The sequence below is a fragment of the Balaenoptera musculus genome, chromosome 4, assembly GCF_009873245.2.
Source record: "Balaenoptera musculus isolate JJ_BM4_2016_0621 chromosome 4, mBalMus1.pri.v3, whole genome shotgun sequence".
NCBI lineage: Eukaryota > Metazoa > Chordata > Mammalia > Artiodactyla > Balaenopteridae > Balaenoptera > Balaenoptera musculus.
In genome coordinates this window covers 142,947,843-142,969,092 of record NC_045788.1, presented here as the reverse complement: position 1 = coordinate 142,969,092, position 21,250 = coordinate 142,947,843, and the positions used below count along the sequence as shown (strand labels likewise).

At 49.3% G+C, this 21,250-nt stretch overlaps 1 protein-coding gene across 3 annotated transcripts in view; it reads right to left on the bottom strand.

Annotated features, from left to right (window-relative positions):
- Positions 1 to 21,250, bottom strand: part of TRAPPC10 (trafficking protein particle complex 10) — a 92,111-nt gene that overhangs the window by 20,809 nt on the left and 50,052 nt on the right. For all 3 annotated transcript variants that reach the window (XM_036850264.1, XM_036850266.1, XM_036850265.1), the window contains exons 7-16: positions 19,620 to 19,867; positions 11,455 to 11,601; positions 10,715 to 10,829; positions 9,649 to 9,725; positions 8,776 to 8,867; positions 6,286 to 6,426; positions 5,873 to 5,985; positions 2,858 to 3,372; positions 1,929 to 2,070; positions 285 to 443 (exon numbers count right to left, since the gene is read on the bottom strand). In XM_036850264.1, coding sequence (XP_036706159.1) covers positions 285 to 443; positions 1,929 to 2,070; positions 2,858 to 3,372; positions 5,873 to 5,985; positions 6,286 to 6,426; positions 8,776 to 8,867; positions 9,649 to 9,725; positions 10,715 to 10,829; positions 11,455 to 11,601; positions 19,620 to 19,867 — 1,749 coding nt within the window. The remainder of the gene's footprint in view (positions 1 to 284; positions 444 to 1,928; positions 2,071 to 2,857; positions 3,373 to 5,872; positions 5,986 to 6,285; positions 6,427 to 8,775; positions 8,868 to 9,648; positions 9,726 to 10,714; positions 10,830 to 11,454; positions 11,602 to 19,619; positions 19,868 to 21,250) is intronic.

The following is a 21,250-nucleotide window of genomic DNA, read 5'->3' as shown; positions in this document are numbered from 1 at the left end:
GCATGAGCCCAGGCAGTAACGCTGCATCACAAGACCACAGCAAGGTCAGCACCACCTGGCCACTGGGCATGTGCACGGCTCTAAGCCTCTTCCCTTCAAATGTAACGCCCCACCGAGGGGAAGGGCTACGGTCCCCCTACAGGTGGAACGTGGCCATGAAAGAGTTGCAAGGAGAAGCGGTCCTCAGATGCCACCTGAGGATGGCGGGGACGACAAGCTCCTCATATCCTCATAGTGCATGACAACGCCAAGAGTCCACCTGCTCCAGGTGACTGCTGCCTTACCTCTCATGTTGGAATAGATCACCGCTCTGCTCTCTTCATGACACAGGATAAGCATGGCTTCCACATTGCTGAGCTGAAGGCTGTCCCCGTGTTTTACTGTGTAATGGCCAGTAGTGACAGTGAACTTGACCTTCTGAGGAATACCAGCCAAAAGGCTATCTGAAGGGAAGAAGACAGCCATGAGCACCCCTCCCAACCAAGAGCACCAGCGGAAGGCCTCCCGTGGGTCAGAGGCACGCTGTGTCTTCTACTGGAGAGACCTGCTCACTGTACATATCCACAAAGTCGCTCAGCGCCCACCCTGACTGCTCATCTCAGTTACGCGGTCTGCAGCGCTGAGGGGGTCCTCGCTAGGCACAGGAGAATCTGAGAGCCTCAGGGACCTTATCACCACTTCCGTTTAGAGAGTCAGGGATCGTGGTGGCAACCGTGTCTATGAGGGTCTCAAAATTTACCCGCTAGCCAGTTATTGAGAGAAACTCAGATAACGACACTAAAGAAAAAACTAATGAAACCGCATGTGCTGCTGCTATTCAGATTTTTCCTCTGGCCTTTCCAGGTTAGGCCTCTTCCAGATCTCTGGTTCAGAGCAGCTGATAGAAGATACGGTACACTTTCTCCTGGATGGAAATGGAGGGCGGGAATGGGCTGAGGTTTCTAAGAATCGGTTCCAGGGAAGGCAGAAGGAAGAAGGCAAGAGACAAGACACAAGGAGAAGGAATAACAGACAAGAGGGAGAGAGGGAGGAGAGCCGGGAGGTGAGAAAGGGAGTGCGGGGCCGGGGCAGGGCGAGGCGTGAGCCAGCACCTCCCAGGCTCTCCCAGCCGCAGGGCTCAGCCTTTCTCACAAAAGGTTCTCTGAGGGAAGAACCACTGAGAGACTGCTGTGTTCCACACCTGAGGGCCTTTCCAGGTAGCCAGGGGAGAAGTTTAAAAGCATAAAAATAGGTAGTTTAGAGAGATTAAATAGAAAAAAAAAAAGCTTTCCTTGATTTTTTTTTTCCCAAATGGAAGAAGCAAGCAAATAAATACATTGTTTCTAGCCTAAACCACAGAGACACTCACTCATTAGTGTTTTACTGAAATGCCATGTGGTCTTCAATACTTTGTTTACACCAACTCCTCCTAATTGTGGGACTTAACAAAAAGGACAGCAGCACTGAATTTCTGAAATGCCATGCGGGGGGGGGGGGGGGGGGGGGGGGGGGTGGGGGGGGGGGGGGTGTCAAGGTTAATCAACAATCCTTTTCAAAGGAAAAGACTTTTGATCAGAGCATAGACCATAACTAATCTAGCATTCAGCCTCTGAAATGGAACTCTAAGCAGGAAATTGTATTTACTTATTAAATTCTCTGCAGCAGACATCAGCTGAGATTTAGCTCATTTTTCTCAGTTAATGTTTAGTAAACATGAAAGCAGCAATTACAGAAAAGCAAATATTCAGATGAACAAAAGAGCCACAGCCAGCTCCCCGGCAAAATCTCCACGAGGCTCCCCGAAGTGTCTCTTACAGAGGGACACGGCTACAGAGGGCCGCAAGCGCGACGCTGCAGAAAGCCCTCCTTCCACGTGCTGCCTTAGAGTAAAGGAGCCAAGTGCGGCGCAGAGCCCCGCAGAGCCCCGCAGAGCCCCGCGGCCCACTCACCGGCCAGCGGCTCCACGTGCAGCTGCGGCTCCTGCGAGTACACTTCATACTGCACCAGCGGGTACACGTGAGGAAGGACGAACCACACCGGGCCCACCGAGGCGCACAGCTGCCGCAGCGTGTAGGTTCCCGGCTCCTTGGCCTGGGGGCAAAACCGAGCATTCGCACAGCCGTCCCAGTGTCCCCGTTCCTGCAATGACGAGCTTCTCAAGGGGAGGCTGAGCCAGAATCTCTGAAGTGACCGTTTTTCTTACCCTCTTTATCCTGCTGCTCTGTGCTAACACGTCTACACGCGGGTTGTTCAAAAGATCCCTCAGCATCTCTCAATGGAGGATTTTCTGAGTAACTGATGCTTAGGTTTGACTTTACGCTTAATAATGCATTCTCAATTTAATAAGCTTTATCTGTGGCTTTCTCTTCTGGAAAAGGTATTTAATGGAGACAGGGAGCATGAAATTTAAGACCTGCTCTAAGACCAGACTAAAAACACACGTGGCAAATAACTGTACTTTCCACTGGCCTCTTGGGTCAGTGGAACTAACAGAACCCACTGCACTGGAGGAAGATCTGTATCGCAGCGGGGCAGAAGCAACTGTTTTGACAGCCATCCATGCAGCCATGAAAGGAAAAGAGAGTTTAACATGAAAGTGCCATCTTCTCTGAAACTTCCTCATTTTAGTAAATCCCGTGAGAACACAAATAATTACCTATGTCAAGAACTTCATTCAAAATTTATCAACTGCCTTAAAATTATATAAGTACAAAAGATTTTTTCAAAAACATCAGTCTGTTTTTCTTTAAGGATAAAAGTCAAAGTCAGGTTAACAGAACAGAGGCGTCTACTGGCTTCTCAGCTTCTTCAGAGGGTTCTCGCAAGTGCCACCGGCTCCCGACCACCTTTGAAGCCAACTCCCCAGCCCAACACATACCTGCGTCCTGAACGTGATAGTGTTGGGCCCTGGCTCCAGGGTCACAGCGGTGCACTTCAGCACGTGGGCCCCAGCCTCCAGAGCGGCACCGGAGGGCGCTTCCAGGGACGCGCCGCTCTCCTGCTTCCTTAGGAGCATGTGGACGTTTTTGCAGATAATCCCTGTTGTGTGCAAGGAATTGTCGGAAGGACTTCTCTCGAACATCTCGCACAGCTCCAGCGCGGGCAGGCTGTTCTGGGATGTGGGGAAAGGCGCGGTCTCTGCCGGGAAGCTGACAATCCCATTGGCCGTCTTGTGCTTGGTGAGCCACTCGGCAGTCTTCCGGTAGTTGTTTTTCTCGATGCTGAAGTGGACGTTGATGGCAATCTGCTCCACGTGGACAGGCACGGGCATCTGACTGCACACGGTTATCTCCACGGACAAGGCACCACCCACATGGACCACGGCATTGGAAGGGGTAAAATGGAGATCTCTCAGTTGTGCAAAAGAATGCATAGGGAGTACTATTTTGTGACCTGTAAATACACAGTACCATGTTTTACTTCCTAAGTCACACTTCCAGATGCTACAGAGACTGCAGGACTGGGCCACTATCGGGCCCGCAGGAAGCAATGACGTGCAAAAGAGATGGTTCAGACCCTCCCAACCTTGTGCCTTCTTCACACACCAAAAAGAGTTATTCTGTCAAAAAGAGAACAGAAACACATGCCTAGATAACTCCTGGAAATCATAATACCTGAAGAAATTAACGTTTCTAACTCCTGTTTTGGCAAACCCAAGAGAAATACAGGTCAACTAACTCCTCAATTTCAAAACAAGATTTGTAAAGTCCAATTCCTAGAGCTGTTTCAGGGAATTCCACCACCTTCCCACGCACATAAAGATTCTCCAGTAAAGATGCCCAAATCCCCCTGTACATCTGGAAATAAACCCAGGTGTGTGCCACCCTGTGAGGTCAGCCAGTGAAGTGAGGAGCCAGGAGGGCAGCAGGTCCCCAGCCCCACAGGCGCCATCACGGGGGAACCCACTGCATCCTCCAATTTCCTTTCCACAAGCACTGGTGTGTCCAGAACATCCACAAGGCCACTGGACTGACCGGTAAGGGAGGCGGTGCCGAGACTGATGCCATAAAATCACAAGGAGGACAATCACAGAATATTTTCTTCACAGAGACGCCACGGAAAGTTGGCAGGAAAAGCGTTAACTGCACAGTCTCACGCACGTGCCACACACAGCAGATTCAGCACACAGCTCTACAATGACCAGTCTGGGCAAATTAAAGGCTCTAAAACACAAATCAGTGCCACGTTGCCCCTGAGAGACCCATGCAGATGGCTCGACGTGCGTGACGCGCACCCCAGCAGGCAAGGACCACAGCAACCCGAAGCCAAAACCTCTGGAAACACTGGCTTTCAAGCAGTTAGCAACGGCTATGGACTGAATGCGGTCCCGCCAAAATTCTTAAGTGGAAGCCCTACCCCCCAGTGGGCCCTCTGGGAGACAGTTAGGGTTTGATGAGGTCATGAGGGATGCATGCCCTTGTAGGAGGACGCACCAGAGAGCCCTCTCCGTCTCTCCCCCCACCTCCCTTCCCCACTCCCTCTCTCTGAGTCTCTCCATTTCTCCCCCATCTCTCCCTGCACCTCCCTTCCCGCTCCCTCCCTCTCTCTGAGTCTCTCTCTCTCCACCTCTCTTCCACCACACCCCCACCCCTTGCCATGAAGGGACAAGCCAGGAAGAGGGGCCTCATCAGAAACCCACCCTGCTGGCATCTTGACCTCAGATGTCAGCCTCCAGAACTGTGAGAAAAATAAACACCCGCTGCTGAAGCGTCCAGTCTGTGGCATTTTGTCATGGCAGCTCGAGCTAAGACAGTGACTATTTTAAATAAATACTCTTCCTGATAAACTGAACATGAGAAGCTAAATATTACAATAAATTTAATCTTACTACACGGCAATTCTTCAAGTATATTTGCCAAAACATTTAGCCTGAACCTAAGGCTTTGAGATCTACCTTGCTGTTGGACATTCCCATAAGGAAATACTCAAGAAACTTCAGACGGTGAGATAGTCTATGAGACAAGTGGCTCGATGTCTTTAAAAAGTCAGTGCCGTACAACCCTGTTGTCAAACAACCGCTGAAGGGATGAACGCAGTGTGGTCCATCCGTACCATGGAATATTATTCAGTCACAAAAAGGAATGAAATGCTGACACACGCTACAACATAGTTGAATCCTGAAAACATTGTGCTGAGTGAAATAAGCCGGTCACAACAAAACACATATTGTATGATTCCATTTATGTGAAATATCCAGAACACGTATCTTCAGAGACAGAAAGTGGATCAGTGGTTCCCGGGGACTTGCGGGGGATGGCGGGTGGTAGGAGGTTGGGAGGAAATAAGTGTGGGGTTTCTTTCAGGTGATAAAAATGCTCTAACACTGACTGTGGGATGGGTGCACGTGTCTGTGACAACACCAAAAGCCACAGAGTCGTATACTGCACGTTGTGAATCCTATCTCAATAAAGCTGTTGTATTTTAAAAGGTCAGTGTCCGGAAAAGAGGAAGAAAACGAGATGGAAAGACTGTTCTAAGTTAAAGGAGAACTGAGATACAACAATCAAATGCAGTGTGTGACCCCTGAGTGGACTAGTCGAGTCCAATTATTTTGCATATAAAATAATTTGTAAGAACACTTTTCACGACAATGGGGGAGACCTGAAGAGGGGCTAACTTGGTAGCCCGACTTAGAACCCTGTCCAGCTGTGGGCAGGGTGGTGAGGGGATCACCTCTGTTTTCAGAAGATGCTACACTGTTCCAGGGTCTGGAGCTGCTCTGAAGTTCAGCAAAAAGACAAAAGAAAGATAGAGACACACGTTTGCTACATGGCAAAATGTTAACAACTGCTGAATCTAGGTGGTCAGTATAGAGTACACACGCTGTATTATCATTTTTGCTTTTCTGTCACATTTGAAATTTTTCATAGTAATGTCTGAAAACAAGCCTTACCTGGGCTGTCTGCCTGCCGGCTGGCGAAGCTGAGAATCTCTCTGCAGAAGTGCTCCCGCTCGCTCTCAGTCAGGTGCCGGTCGCTGGCCAGGAGGCTGCTGGTCTGAAGGTAGCTGAGTGCAGAGTCAAGGGGCCTCAGAGGACCGCACACTGGGGCGCTGCACCCACAGCCCCTCCAGTCCCCAGAGGGTGCATCCCGACGGTGGTTCCCCTTTCTCTAGGGTATTAGGAACTCAAGCAGAGGTCAGATACGCTGACCAGGCACCAGCTTCTATCCAACACGGTACGCGTGTCAAGGCAGGCTTTTCTCCCCAGTTATCAGGTACTCATTAAACCCTCAATGGTGGGCACTGCTGCCGTACAAAGAGAAAGCAATCCTCCTACTTCATGAACGTATTCAACTTAAAGGATACTTTTCAATTTGTCCAAGGTGTTTCTGACATTCAGCTAGTTGCTTCCTTGTGTGTGTGATAGGCAGTGCCCAGCCCTCAGCCAGGTAATTCTTCAAGGCTCCTTGAAGATAGATTTCTGCCTTCTGGGGAGACTTCTTCCTCCTTGCAAATCAACAAACAGAAGCTTTCATTATGGGTCGTGATAATCAACAAACTCAGACATAACCTTTCATGGCCTGCTCTCCACCCGTGACAACCCCACACCATGAAACTGGTGCCACCTGCAGACAGTCCTTCTCTGACCACCCCCCATACGAGAAAGAACAAGAAATCAGGAACACCTAACAGGACCAGAGAAATGCGCTCAAGCTGAGAATCCCACACACGCTGTTTGCCCAGCATCCTACACCAGCCAAAGAGCCTTCAGAGTTGAATCTCTGGATAAGAACGTGAGGGCACCATTCACGATTTCAAGCTGACATAAGAACACCAAGCGTGAAGAAAGCGGAAGGCTCTGTCTACAGGCACACAACTAGTTATGGAGGAAGCTTCGAAACCTGGGCTCGGGGCCACACTACCTGCTGAAAACAGGCCAGCACAGAGGGTCTACACAGGCCAGCCGACAGGGGAGCTTGACTCAAGTCAGAAACTCAGGCAAAAGCAATGAGCAGGTTTCGAAGATTTACAGAGAACTATGAGGAATTTAAATATCAACACTTATCACCCAAATGTAAACCCTCAAGACGTTCAGAATATAACAAAGTTTAAAACCCAATTAATGAGAGCGTGCCAAAGCTTCAGTGACAACGTGGATGCCCTGGCCTTTCCCAGAGGGCTGGGGTTACTGACTTCACGGGACAAAGGCCAGCACCAAACAAGCACTCGCTCTCTAAGCATCCTGGGACAACATCCCAGGCTTACCTCGGAAGCAATGAGAGTTCCCAAATTCTCAAATAAATTTTAAACCTATCAATTACATGTGTCGGTTTCTCTAGACTTTTATGGTCCCCTCCCCCATTTTTTATTTTATTTTATTTATTTAATTTTAAAAATAAATTTATTTATTTTTGGCTGCATTGAGTCTTCGTTGTTGTGCGTGGGCTTTCTCTAGTTGTGGCGAACGGGGGCTGTTCTTCGTTGCGGTGCACGGGCTTCTCATTGCGGTGGCTTCTCTTGTTGTGGAGCACGGGCTCTAGGTGCGCAGGCTTCAGTAGTTGTGGCACGTGGGCTCTAGAGCGCAGGCTCAGTAGTTGTGGCTCGCGGGCTCTAGAGCACAGGCTCAGTAGTTGTGGCGCACGGGCTTAGCTGCTCCACGGCATGTGGGATCTTCCCAGACCAGGGCTCGAACCCGTGTCCCCTGCATTGGCAGACGGATTCTTAACCACTGCGCCACCAGGGAAGTCCTCCCCCATTTTTTAAAGGGGTCAGAACCCTCTATATACTTCTTCAGTTACTATCTCCAGCCAAAGATTCTTACACTTACACTGGAAGGGAGACCATCTGTCATCCAGTCCCCGGAGACCCAGGCCGAGGGTCACCTGGCTAGTCCATGGTCAGGCCAGAACCAGGACCCAAGTCTCCAGTTAGCAGGCCAGCATCACCCCACTGCAGCTCCAAGCCTCAGCTCACAGCACCTGAGGACATGGCTACTGATTCAGTCATGAGATACACTAGCTGGAGACTCAGGAGAGCCGACCTCCAGCTCCAGCATTACTCAGCTGTGCAATTGACTCCCTGCTCCAATCACACCTGAAACACTAGGAAGTTCACTTAGATGATCTACAAATCCCTTCGGAGCCCTGCAATCAGTTAAAGTAAATTATTCTTTCTTGTTTCATCTAACGAAATGACTAACTATAGATTTCAAGATACCATTTCAAACACACATTTCTTTTGAGAAAATGTAAACATCTTTTCCCTCATAATCTGTATCTCTTCCCAGTGCTTTGAACTAGCAGTTACACTGGCAGCAGGGGTTCTTTATCAAACACGTGAGAAATATGCCACGTTTTTAGTCTTTTCTCTGGAATCCACTCCAAAGCTGGAGCCAGACTAGAAATGCTCACAGTGTTTGCACACCCCAGCTCACAAGCACTCACGGCTCAGCCCTCTCTCACGGACCTGACACATCACGTGCTTCACGTCACTGACCTCGAGGCTTTCAATCCTCTGAGGAGGCACTTAACAGCAACTAGAGAAAATGCTATAGAACACATACTATGTACTGCATATAATAGTATACATATTATCTACATGTATATAATATTTACATGTAAGTTCATTAAATTAATTAAATGAAGGAAACACAAAGATCAGTAACAATTATTAAGGGTAATAAGCTGACCTCACTCTGGCTTTTTCAAAGAAATTCTCTTAAGAAATGATGATTGGTTAACAGTTTACATTTTTTGTTCTACAAAGTTATGTACACTTCATATTAACTCCTACATAACAAACCTCTTACTACACGTGAGATGTCTGAAATTCAAAGAAAAGTTCAAAATCAATTACATGTAAAACTCCGCCAAATCCTTTCCAACGAACTTAGCGGATCGAATTCTCCCAATACTCGTATACATTTCAATGGTGGCATGGGACAAGTCCTGCGGAAAAGCAAAGAACCAAATAATTCTGTACTTTAACTTTAATGTTAGACAAATCCTACATTTATTTACCCAAGGCTGAAGCAAAAGACTTCCTTATTAATATAACATAATTTTTTACTTTGTATCTCTTTTTGTGTTATTTGAGTTTTTATGTAATAGTGATTTATACAAAGTCATTAACTTGTACATAAACTATAAAGCATAATAATAAAAGAAACGTGAACTCAGCAGGCACAGAATAGTTTTTTTCGAAGTATTTTCCATCTGTGGGTAACATTTTTAATATCTTTCTCACATTTTGGATGACAGAGACAGTATTATAGACTACTGTCAAATGCTGTTGAATTAACCGTGACTCGGGAAGGCAGACGGTCCACCGAGCTTCTACTGCACTGCTTTCTAAGGCTGTCCAAATTTAAGTCCTTTAAAATCAAGTACAATAGCTCTGTTCAGGTTCAAATTGTTCCTTTGTACACAGAAAACCATTCACTATCCTTTCTTACAATTTCTGTTCTACTGAATGAGCAATACCATTGTGAACAAAATTATAAATACCTAAAGATGCTTTTATGCCTAATTATGGCACCATGGATACTAATAAACCAACTATTCCAGGTTTCATGCACAACTCCCTAGGGTACCACAGAAACTTCAAAGGCCAACAAGAAGGAGGTTCCAAATACCAGCTCATTCCCAACTCAAGAGGTCACAAAGTAGTAAAGTCTAGTAGAGGCGGGCTTTCTGCCATGGGTAGACAGGGAGGATTTGTAATACTTACTAAGTAGTGTTTTTCAAAAGCTTCTACTGATGATAACGCTTCTTTGAGCTTCTTGTACGGACTCTGAGCAGCGTTGGCTTAAACAGAAGGAAGTAAGAGCCCTTATTCATCTTCACCGTGTCCAGTCATGTGAGCTTACACTCCGCCTCACATGTCACAGCTAAAGGACTTTGTCTGATGCTTATGGAAATCACAAACAGCCCACGCTGACTGAAACTACGTTATCACTTACATTCTTGTCTAATTAATATACTCATGAAATAGTCTAAACCCTTCAAGTAATACTTTTATCTTTAATAGAGACTAGAATTTTTTAAGTATGTGTTACAAATCCTACAATGAATTAAATTACTTCCGAAATGATCTGATGTGGTCTCAGATGGAAACAGTGTAATACACACATAACGCATTTTCCCTGACAAACTGATTCAATCCAGCAAGAGGCCTCTCAGGCCATTAGGTATGCTCTACTTCAGCAACAGTTTTGCTAAATCATACTCATCACTGTGTTCGTACCTAAAAGAATTAGTAACGTTCCTTTCAAAGTGCTTTACTACCTAGGGGTAATTTACTCAATAAAAGGATTTGTCGGGCCATATCGTGAGAAAAATAATCATCTGTAATTCAGAGGAAGATTGGTGCATTTAAACTTCACGTGAGCTGTAAAAAGTCATGATCAGCTCATTTAAGCCTACAAGAAACTCAAGACACATTTTTAAGAATCGTTACAATTTCTTTTTTTCTTTTTTTTTTCTTTGGCCACACCGCACAGCGTGTGGGATCTCAGTTCCCTGACCACGGATGGAACCCGCGCCCCCTGCAGTGGAAGCGCAGAGTCCTAACCACCAGACCGCCAGGCAAGTCCCACAATTTCTTAAACTATTTCTGACATTTCTTTATGCTATTAAAAGGTAAAATATCCTATGTATTAATCTGGTCAGCTAATAATGAGTGTAATTTCCCAAATGGTGAGTAATTATATCACGGAACCCAAATTATATGTGCCAGTTACAGCCGACATTCTCGTTGCTTTCCACCACGTGTACGGGGACATCTCAAAAAGTACCTGTTTCAGGCCGTTCAGCTCCCAAGCCCGCCAAAAGATCAACCGTCCTGTTGAGGTCTTCTGAGTTAGGTCCCTGCTCTGACACAAGTCCACACAGATAGCCCAAGGACTTTAGCTGTTGAGATAAACCCCAAATTTCAATTAATTTGCCGTAAGAGTCAGCAGAGAATTTACAAATTTAAATATAAAGTTAAAACCATCTAAATACTAGAAGAAATTTAGCTTTCCTATCCAAATGATTCTCATCTGGATATGAAAATATATCTTACTGGGATCACTTCAAACTCAAACCTTCTACGTAATCATCCTCAGAGTGGCTCTGACGCTGGTCATTCCCAGCCTGTGCTGTTCACCACGCTCTCCCAAGCTTGCAAGGTCTCCCACTGCGCCTGCCCCACCTCAACCCCTCCCGCGGCAGGCCTTCCTGATGCACGCTCGGGACTACTGTCATTTTCTGCACTTCTGCACCTGGCTGCACACTCACCCTGCTTCGTCCCCCCACCCATTCCTGGAGCAGAAGCCCGCCTTTAGCACGAGCGCAGCGAGTGTCTGATGTCTGCCTGATACGGTGATACCGGCAGGGAACGACTGCACCCACGCTGCTCCAGACGCACCCTGGAGTAGCCAGAGCTGCCTGTGCAGGGACTAAGTGAGCAGCACTTCTCCGAACAGCTAGCTCCGTCCCCCAGCCCCGCAGGAAGAGCCTCGGCCGAGGCTCACATCTGAACTGGGGCAGTTACCTTCTCTGTGGCGTAGCTCCACAGACCCACGGTGTGGGCAATGTTTGAGTCTATCTGTGCCCGGTCGCAACACCCTTCTATCCTCTGCAGCACCTCCAAGCAGCTCAGGAACACCCAGCAATCCAGGGCACCGGGTGGCACGGAGACCTGGGGGCACAGGCGCGGGCGCGTGAGGAGAGCGCTGGGGGAAGCACCTGCGCCCGCTCGCCCTCCTTTGCCCCTCCAAGCAGCTACCCAGTCTCTGCAAAACTACAGCAAAGAGAAACGGGACCTGTACAGCAGTCCACCTACGGGAGGAAAGGAGCGATCTGTGTCCAAATACTCTATTTGGTGTCATATTTCTGATGATACTGAGTGACTTGGCAGGGATATAACTTGCAATAATGTACTTTAAAAGCTTATTAACAAAAGAAGCCTACAAAAAGGCCGACTGTCATCACTTAGTCTACGTTTGAACACTGGTCACCTCTCAGTTTAAAGAGCATATAAGGTGAAGGTGGGAAGCTAAGACCTCAGATGACCACTTGATCACATTCCAGAAGATCACATTCAACGCTAGAAATCTAAACATTAAGTAAATATTGGATGATATTTAGAAATTGCTATTAATTTTTTAGGTGTAATTATGTTTGTAAAAAAGAGCACCTGTTGCTTAGAGATACAATAAAATGTCATCAGAAATTCAAAAGCATCTACCGTATATGATTGATTCTCAGATGGACTTTTTTTCTGCGTTTCAGTGTTTTTGACATAGGAATGCCTCACAGTCAAGGGCATCTTAACACTCACACTTGGCAGAGTAGACTGTCTTCTTGGTGGCACTAATATCATGAGGTATCTTACAACTGGTGTCCTAGCTTTGGTGAGACGCTAATTAGTCCTATTCAAAGTGGGACAGTAAGAGGTGCTGCTGCATCAGGTGACAAGGGAAGAGCCGCATAAGCTGATGAAACTGACTCATGTAAGAAGGACTCCTTCAACACACCCTGAGCACAAGCAAAAGGACGTGGCACCAACCGGAGAGAACAGAGGATGCTATCTAACGTTCCTACAAACGCTAAATTACCCAGTCTTTGAAAAATGAGACAAACTGCTTAGATCCTTTGAAAAAAATCAGTACAGAAAAAAAATTACATGACCAGAAGCAACTTTCATAAAGTGGTACAACTGACTCCCTTGCCCAGAGTGGAGCACCCTCAAAGGGACACACAGAGCGCTGGTCGGTAGGATGCAGCTCGGGGACCCTGGACAGAGCACGTGCCTCCCCGCAATCGAACTGGGCGAGCTCCGCAGGGCGCACAGGGCGCACGCACTCCAACAAACACACGAGGGGTGCCAACGGCCCACAAGGTTCTCACCCAGGAGCCACACGTCTACAGATGGCAGCAGCCCGTGTCCCTTTGAAGGCCGCCCACCCCAGCACCCACGTTGCCTGCACCTGGCAAAGAGCAAGCCCTGCCCCCGCGCGAGGGCCAAGCCCCGGCCGGAACCCTGCGGCGTCTCACAGCTCACACGCCCTAACAGGAAGGGTGCGGGCGCCTTTCCATGGGCTCCGGGTCCCTCTGGACAACTTCCTTCGTGAACAACAGACTTTTTAAAACTGACTCCTTAACATGCACCCTTTAGTTTTCTCCGAGCCTCTCTCTTCTTCTGCTATCAGTGTTACTGGTAACGGCAAGAGCCGCTTTACCATTTTCCAAGCATACGATTAAAGGCATTCTTTTCATTCTCTTTTGCTAAAACTACCTTTTTTAATATAACCCAAATACTGAAAAACCCAGCATCCTAACGTGAACCCTGACGGGGCCGCCCCGCTGGAGGGCCGCGGCCGCCACACGCTTCCCGACACAACATCTGTGCTTCCTCTTGCACCTGTACACGAAATCAACAGGCAGGTATTCTTCGGCGTCTGACCACTCCAGCTAAACTTTACGTTCATGAGACTCCAGGTTCATTCGTTCCCACTGCCAGACGCCAGTCTGCTGTCTGAACAGACGGCAGTCACTGTTTCCCTTGTACGTGATGGACATTTGGGTTATTTCCGGTTCCAGCAGTCACGAATGACGCCACCACGAGCATCCCGGCACTGTCTCCTGGACACCTGTGAACACCCTCCCGTGCAGACCTGGGGGAGACTGCCGGCTCACAGGGCACGCGCAGGTTTGGCTCCAGCAGACACCGCCGAACCGTTTTCCAAAGTTGTGGCGCCAACTCCCACGCTCCTCGTCAAGGAGGGAATTCCGGCTCCTCCCCCGTCACTAACACTTGTCAGGTCTTTCTACTTCAGCCACTGGGGGGGCTTCACTGTGGTGGTAGTTTGCATTTCACTATAATTAATGAGATTGAGCACCTTTTCATATGCCTACTGGCCATCTGGATAGCTTCATTTGCCTATTTTCTATTGTCAGTCTTTTAAGCTGATCTGTAGGAGCTCCTCCCATATCCTGGGTAAGAGCCCTTCCTGACCGCACAGCTTGCGGCCCCGTCACCCCCTCCGTGGTGCTGACTGATGAAGAGCAGCTCTGATTTCCATGCACTTCCCTTCTGGCCAGTGCCTCTGTGTCCTGTTTAAGAACCACCTGGTAACCTCAAGGACGTAAAGATGCTCTCCCATATTATCTTGCAGAAGCTTTGTTGTTTTATCTTTCATAAAATAATAATCACTCGTGGCTGGTGTGAGACTCAGCTGACTCGGAACCGTGTATTCATTGAATAAGTTTTACCTCATGTACTCAGACTCTACCCCAGCGCCTGGGCTCAGGCCTCACCTTCTCCTCGGACTCCGCTGCACCTCGGACTCTTCTCCACGCCTCCTCCTAACCCTTCGCTTCTCTCCACCTCCACCTCCAGGTCCTAACACCTTGCACGGCACCCCAGCTTCAAACCCAACAAGGGCTTCCCAACAGCTACAGAATAAAATCCAACCCTCCAGATGACGTACACTTTCAAAACCTGGCTTCCAGTACCTCTGGAGCCTCACCTCCAAGCCCTGCCTCACCCCTTAAGTTCTAGCAAGACTAAGCTCCTTTAGAGTTCTTCAAATAACAGTGAATTTTATCTGCCTGAAACGCACTCTACTCTCTCTGCACCTGCCACCCAAGCCACGTCCACCTGTGGATCCTGACTCAGCCCGTGAAAACCAAAGCTCCTCCACAGGGCAGGGGTTGGTCTGTCTTGCTCTCTGCTAAAAACACAGTGCCTAGAATAAATGCTTGCTTGGCACAAAACAGGTGCTCAACGAATAACTGCCGAATGAATGAATCTTTTAAAACCTAGCTCACACAAGACCACCTCTGCAGACCTTCCCCGGCACAAGTCAGGCGCTGCGACGCGCCCACGCAAGCTGCCCCTCCCTGCTTGGCACCCCGCCACCTCCCGGACATCCCGCTCTCACGGCCTGGCGGCCCCGGGCGCTGCCGGCCTGCTCACCTGCTGGCCCCGCGCGCCCCGTTGCGGGTCTCTTGAGGGTAGGTGGGACCCATTTCTTGCGCATTTGCGGGCCCTCTCCCTCACCACCGTGTTTACCACAGTGCCCAGCAGGTAATCAACTGTTTCTTGAACGGTACTGGGCAGTTCCCCCTTGAACGCTTTTTCCCTTTTCCTGGGAACCACTGGCTTTCCCCGGTGTCGACACCTTTCACGGCTACCTCCTCCTGTCCGCCCCTACTGCTCTCCCAGTTCAGGGCCGCAAGGCTCAAGGTCACACAACGACCCCCACCTATCCACGTGGGGAGGAGCCCAGCAGAGTGGCTGGTACACAGCAAGCACTCGACGACCCCGAGGTGCGCTCCTCGGCCACACCTCTGCTTTTGTCCTCTGCGGGGCCTGAACCTTGGAGGAGCAATGCCAGCTGGCAGGCCTGGGTGGCTCGCCTTCCCCCTCCGGGTCAGCCTGGAGGGTCTGCCCCACACGGCCCCGCGCACACGGCCAGCGGGGCAGTGGCCGCGCACACACAGCACCGGCCTGTCTCTAGACCCTGAAGAGTGCTGATCCCTCTTGGCCCGCCCTGCCTGTGAACATACGCAGAACCGAAGCTGATAACAGACAAGTCAGAGCTGAGGCGGACACATTAAAACAGAAATCCTCTGGGCAGTCATTGTGACAAAAATAAAACGGCCTTCTAGAAAATATCTTCCTTATATTGTTCTCGTTTACCAATCTGGTAAAGATTAAAATATACACACACATTACTTTCTTTCTTACCATAGATGCAGGAAAATAGCACTGCTAGTGTAACTAAAAATGGGAAGATCTTTCTGGAAGGCAATTTGGCGATGTACACTAAAAGCGTTAAAGACATATGCATCCTTGAACTGGCCATTCTACTTGTATGAATGCACTGCATAAAGATGACGTACAAGGATACACACTCCTGCAACTGCAGACACTGCTGAACAATCCAAACATCCGAAACAGGACCAATTAAACAAACAGCAGCTCTTCTCCAGACAGAAAGGCCACAGACCAAAAAGGGAACCTCTTGCTTTAGAATAAGCAATGACATTTTCTTCTGTATATTTGTCTGTATTTTCCAAATTTATACAGAAAATATACTCAACTTTTGGTAAAGGGGAGGAAATCTTTTAAACGTTGTAGACAAAAAAGGAATACTCTGTAATGGAGTCACTGGAGCTCACACAGAACTGACATAACTTTCCGGGTGTTACTCCTTGACCCCAGCAGCTGTAGGGAGTAGGTACAATTTCCACGTTCACACATTTGCAGTCGGGGAGCCGGCCCCAGGCCTCAGGTAGCACCCCTGGGGTGTGACTCCAGGCCCCACCCCGGAGCTGGCATCTGGCCACCACAGTGCCTCCTACTCAGAGAAGATATTTTAAAATCAACTGATAAGCCAACCAGGAAGTTACCAGGGCATGATTTACAAGCCACAAGAGCAAACACACACAGCATTTTCTGCAGAAGAAATGCTACAATGAGAAATGCACAAGACGGCTGCAATACTTAGGCTTTTGGCTTTAAGAGGATGAACAAGCGTGGCCTAACCCTAGAAGAACCACGTACCAGCTCAGCCTGCGCGTTGCCTGACGCCCTGGCCTCTGTGCCCGCGCGGCTCCGCCAGGCCCTGTGCAGCAGAACCCAAGGCTCCATGCCGGCCTCTGGCCGTGGACGTGACTGTGAACAATAGTCACCAGAAAGCTAGCCAGACACAGGAAATGAGTCTAGTTTGGAGGGTACAATCAAATGTACAGAAAAAGTAAACAATTCTGAGTCTTGAATTTTCATTGTTTCCATAAAAATTTAAAGAAACTCTAAGAATAAACTTTTCGGGTTAACTGCCAACTGCAAAGCTTAAGCTGTAACAACCCCCCGCCCCCAAACTACCTAGAGAAAGAATCTCAGTTGAGAAAGTTGAGAGAAGAATTCTGTGTGTGAAGTCCTGCATGCCCTCTGCAGTGTCATCTTTTCAAAGAAAGAGCCAAGAAGACGCCAGTAAGGAGTGTCCTCACTTGCCTGAAGGATGACAACGGGCTGACCACCCTGAACTCGCGTCACCTCGTGGGTCCCCGACCCACAGGCAGCCACTGCTGGGCGCCCATCCGCAGGGCCGAGCGGGAAGGCGGGGGGCGTCCCGTGCAGGTGGGCTGCTCGGGGCCCACGCTGCTGGCCTCCGAGCTGCACTGTCGCCCTGCAGCTTGCCCCTCACGAAGGGTGCCTGACTCGGGACAGGAGCCACGCTTGGGGCGAGAGCGGAAGGCACCTCTGAAGCACAGCAGACAGGACAGGCGGCCCCACAGGAGCGCCGCGCCCGGGGCATGCCAGGTGCCCGCCGGGACCAGCGACGGTGGCTGAGGAGGCACCTCAACGGGCCCGGCCGCCCCGTCTGCTGCCCTGACACCAGGGGACACCAAGTGGGGCACGGTCACACAGCACGAGGGGGACAGGGAACGGGAAGCCGTGTCCTCGGGGAGGAGGGGACCACAGTGCAGCTCCCTCCCCGACTCCAGCACCCAGCTCGCTCTGCAGCAGCAGCAGACAAGCGCCAAGAGCAAGAGCGGGGGGAGCGCCTTCACGCAGGGAGCGACCACCGCGCTCGCTGGGGAAAGGGAAGAGCGCCAGCCGGGGCGGGAGCTGCAGGGAGCACCCGGCCCGGCAGCAGCCGCCCTGGAGGACAGGCGTCCCGGCCGCTGCCCCCGCCCCGGCTCACGCCGCCCGCCACCATTCACTCGGTTCTCTTTCCAGCCAAGAGGGTAAAAACTGACCCGTTCCAGCGACTTCTACAGAACTCGGGACACAGGCCAAGCCAGGGGACCCACCGCACAGCAAGTGAGTAGGACACCGTCCCCACACGCGGCGGGCAAAGATGCTAGTGGCATCCGCTCCCCACACTGGCTGTCCCGGCCGCCTGCCTGGGAGCTGAGTGTACCCCGTCCCCGGGCGCCCTGCCTTCCAGCTTCCAGAAGGCCTGGAGGGGAGGAGAAAGAAGTGTGGGCGGCACCCTGCTCCTTCCTGCAGGGCCAGAGGCCCCCCGACGCTCCCTCTGCTCTCTGCAGCCTGGCAGTTGACTGACTAGTCAACTGTCTAAGGCAAGAAAAAGAATTTGAAAAAGAGAGTTTGTGACCGGCTGGGCCCAGCACTGAACAGGCTGGCTCCGACCACCGTCCGTGGCTTCCCACACCTGCCCACATCCGTGCACGTCCTGAAAGTCCCTCCTGGGGTGACCCCAATTTGAAAGCGCCACGGCTGAACTGCCTGGACTCTAATACACGCCCCATGTTTTTCCCCAGTCCAGTAACAAGACAAAATCTCTAAGTCAGTAAGCTCTCTAGGCACCCATGAACACAGGCAGCCCTGCCCCATTAAATGAAGCAAAGCCCCCGCCCACCCCAGTCTGTACAGCTACACAGGAGTAGCCAAAGCAGATTATCGAAATCTACTCGGTGACAGGCAGCCACAAGAGTATCATCTCAAGGTTGAAAATGTTATTTTTCCTCATACGCTTGATTAGATGTCCAAGGACAAAAATAATTTGATAAAAAGTCTTAAATTCTCAAGTTTGTGACTCAGCTAGGCTAGGCATCTCTTCCTTAGAAATTAACTAAAACAGTGTCTCTTCATTTGGGTTTTAAAAAAAACGTGCAGACCCCTTAAGGTCATTTCAAACTAAGTGTTGAGCCACCTATTTAGTTTTCTAGGGAACACAAAACAGAAATTACTATAACATGAAAACTACCCCTACCGCCGGCTACCCTGGGTCTTCTGTAACTGAGCCCCTGCGAGCCCTGGTGTGGAGCACGACAGAAAGGACAGCGGCCTGGCTGGGAGGATCTGATTCTGTGCCTAGCTATGTTACCTACAGGTCATCTAACCACTTCCAGACCCACCTTCCTCATTTACAAGATGGAATTAGACCATCCACTTAGTTCTTAACCAGGGAATGGGGGTGCCTATGAATCCTCTGAAATTATGTGTAACATTTTGTATGTGCATATGTGCATTTTTCCATGTAAACAGGTCACTGAAACAAAAAAGGTGAGAACCCTCAGACTGGACAGTCATTAAAGTTCCCTTACCTCACTAAAATGTTTATGATGCTATGGGCAAGAAAAGAGTTCAGTAGCCCTGGAGGATATTAGTCTATAAAGACAAATATTTCACTATAAATAAACAACTTAAGCCCTCGCTAACTGGTTTCTTTCCTACAGACATGCACACACGTACTCATAACGTACATCCATGAAACTTCGTGCTACTAATTAACATGGCACAGCTTGCTGTGTATCACTCACATTGTTACCGGCATGTTCATGTGCAAAATCATTTATCTGAAAAGACAGTTCTGAAATAAAACAAACGTCTACCTACAAAACCTAATTCTGTGTGTCCACCAGGCAAGTAATCTTTATCGGTGAAGACCAGCTTCCACAGAATAAGCCAAAGTTACCTTAAAAAGAAAGTGATCTAAGAGGCTCGCTTTGGGCCAACATGAGTGAGCTCCACCGTGTTGAAAGCAGAAATTACATTTTCGAGCAATTAGTTAATCAGTGTAAAGAGTAAGTATGCAAATAATATAGTAAAAATTAAGGACACTGACAAAAAGAAAACTCTTTCCTAAGCACATACAGTTCAATGCCTGGGATCGAAGGTTCCGCGTTTTCTACGCCAACAGTCGGGAAGCGGGTAAATGGGGAAAAGAGACCACTCACTTCCAAGAGCTTCAGCTCCTGCACACAGCTGTGCAGCAGCTCTAGGGCGCGCTGAGCCACCTCCCACGGCCTCTGCAGGAAGAGGAGCAGGGTGCACTGGCGAGAGAACAGGTAACTGCGCAGATCTAACAGGGTGGCTTCTTGCCTCTGTATCAATCCGCGCTTCTCCATATCTATGGGCTTTCGGAGGATCAATCCATTCCAGCTCTTCACCGGCTGGCAGAAAAAAGTCAGCCAGTTGGCACCATCTAAACAAACACACATCGTGAAAGGCGCTGACTGCAGATTCCTCCACCTCACTGCGCAGGACCGTGAGCCCTCGTGGACCGACAGGTGGCTCAGCTACTGGATAGGCCCGAAGCGCCGGCCCACCCCTCTGTCTGTGGGGACCCCGTCTAGGGATGCGGGACAGGGTGGTGACCGCAAGAACACCCACTGGGTACCTGGCACCTGGTGACGAGCACTGGGGGACAGGCCGTCGGCCACGGGGCACAACGCCGTACCAGGCCCAGAAGGTCCTGAGCAGGTCAGGATGCAACCAGAGGCTGCCAGGCCGAGGGTCAGGGACACCTCAGGCTCTGCGGTCGGTCGGCCCCAGGAGGAGGGGCGAGGCCCGGGCGGCAGCAGGCTGAGCGTGCTGTGCGGCTCATCTTCCTTCATTTCCGCACTTTGCCTGACTTATTTAAGCCTCGTGCCTGCCTCAGCTCAACCATGTCAATACCTGGGTCACGCTCCTAGAGGAAGGGACGGCAGGCACAAGGAAGACGTAGTAGCAGGAAGCAGAGGAGAAAAATTCTTTAACTGTCAAAAATTTCCAATAAGACTCCTCGATTTTAACTTACAGCCCTAAGACTCAAATGTGATCTTAAAATAAATATAAGAATCTACAGTAACAAGTCACTCAATCTTTATGAAAAATTTTTTAATCTACCCTTCTCAATCCAAAAGAGAGGTGTCACAGCCATCTAATTGTATGTTCTCTTCAGGAAGTGACTCAACACTGGCACACCGACGTTACTATATGTCTGAAGTGCCAAATACAGCAGAGCATCCTTTACTGATCTGAACTTAGACTCAGCTGATTCAGTGCCCACTAAGTGAGGTGTCCCCCACCCATCAGGGTCCCCTCCCCAGCAGGTCCCTCTGCCGGGGCCCCCATCCCCAGCACTCTCCTGGCTCCCCCCACATTTCAGTCAGGCCTCTCCTCAGAGAGCCTCCCAGGCCATCTGTCTAACACTGAACAGCACCTACCGTCACCCTACCTCTGCACCTGTGTCCTCTTCTGCAGGCCACACTTACTAGTCTCACTACCTGACTTTAAGTCACACTTTTGTTTTTCTGTTTCTGTTTCCCCTTCACGTAAACTCCATGAAAGAAGGAATTCTGTTTTGTTCCCTACTGTATTTAGAACAGGGCCTGGCACAGAGTGGGCTCTCAGGAAGTATCTGTTGTATGAATGAACAAAAATGAACAATATTATTTAGCTGCTAAAGTTGGTCCAGGCTTACTTTTGGATTTTAAATTGCTCCAGGTTTATTTTAAAACTGAGAGAACAAAGAAATTATGTGAAATATAATGTAAGAAACATGTGAGCTATTTGAGATATATATGTATAATATGGATATGTAAGA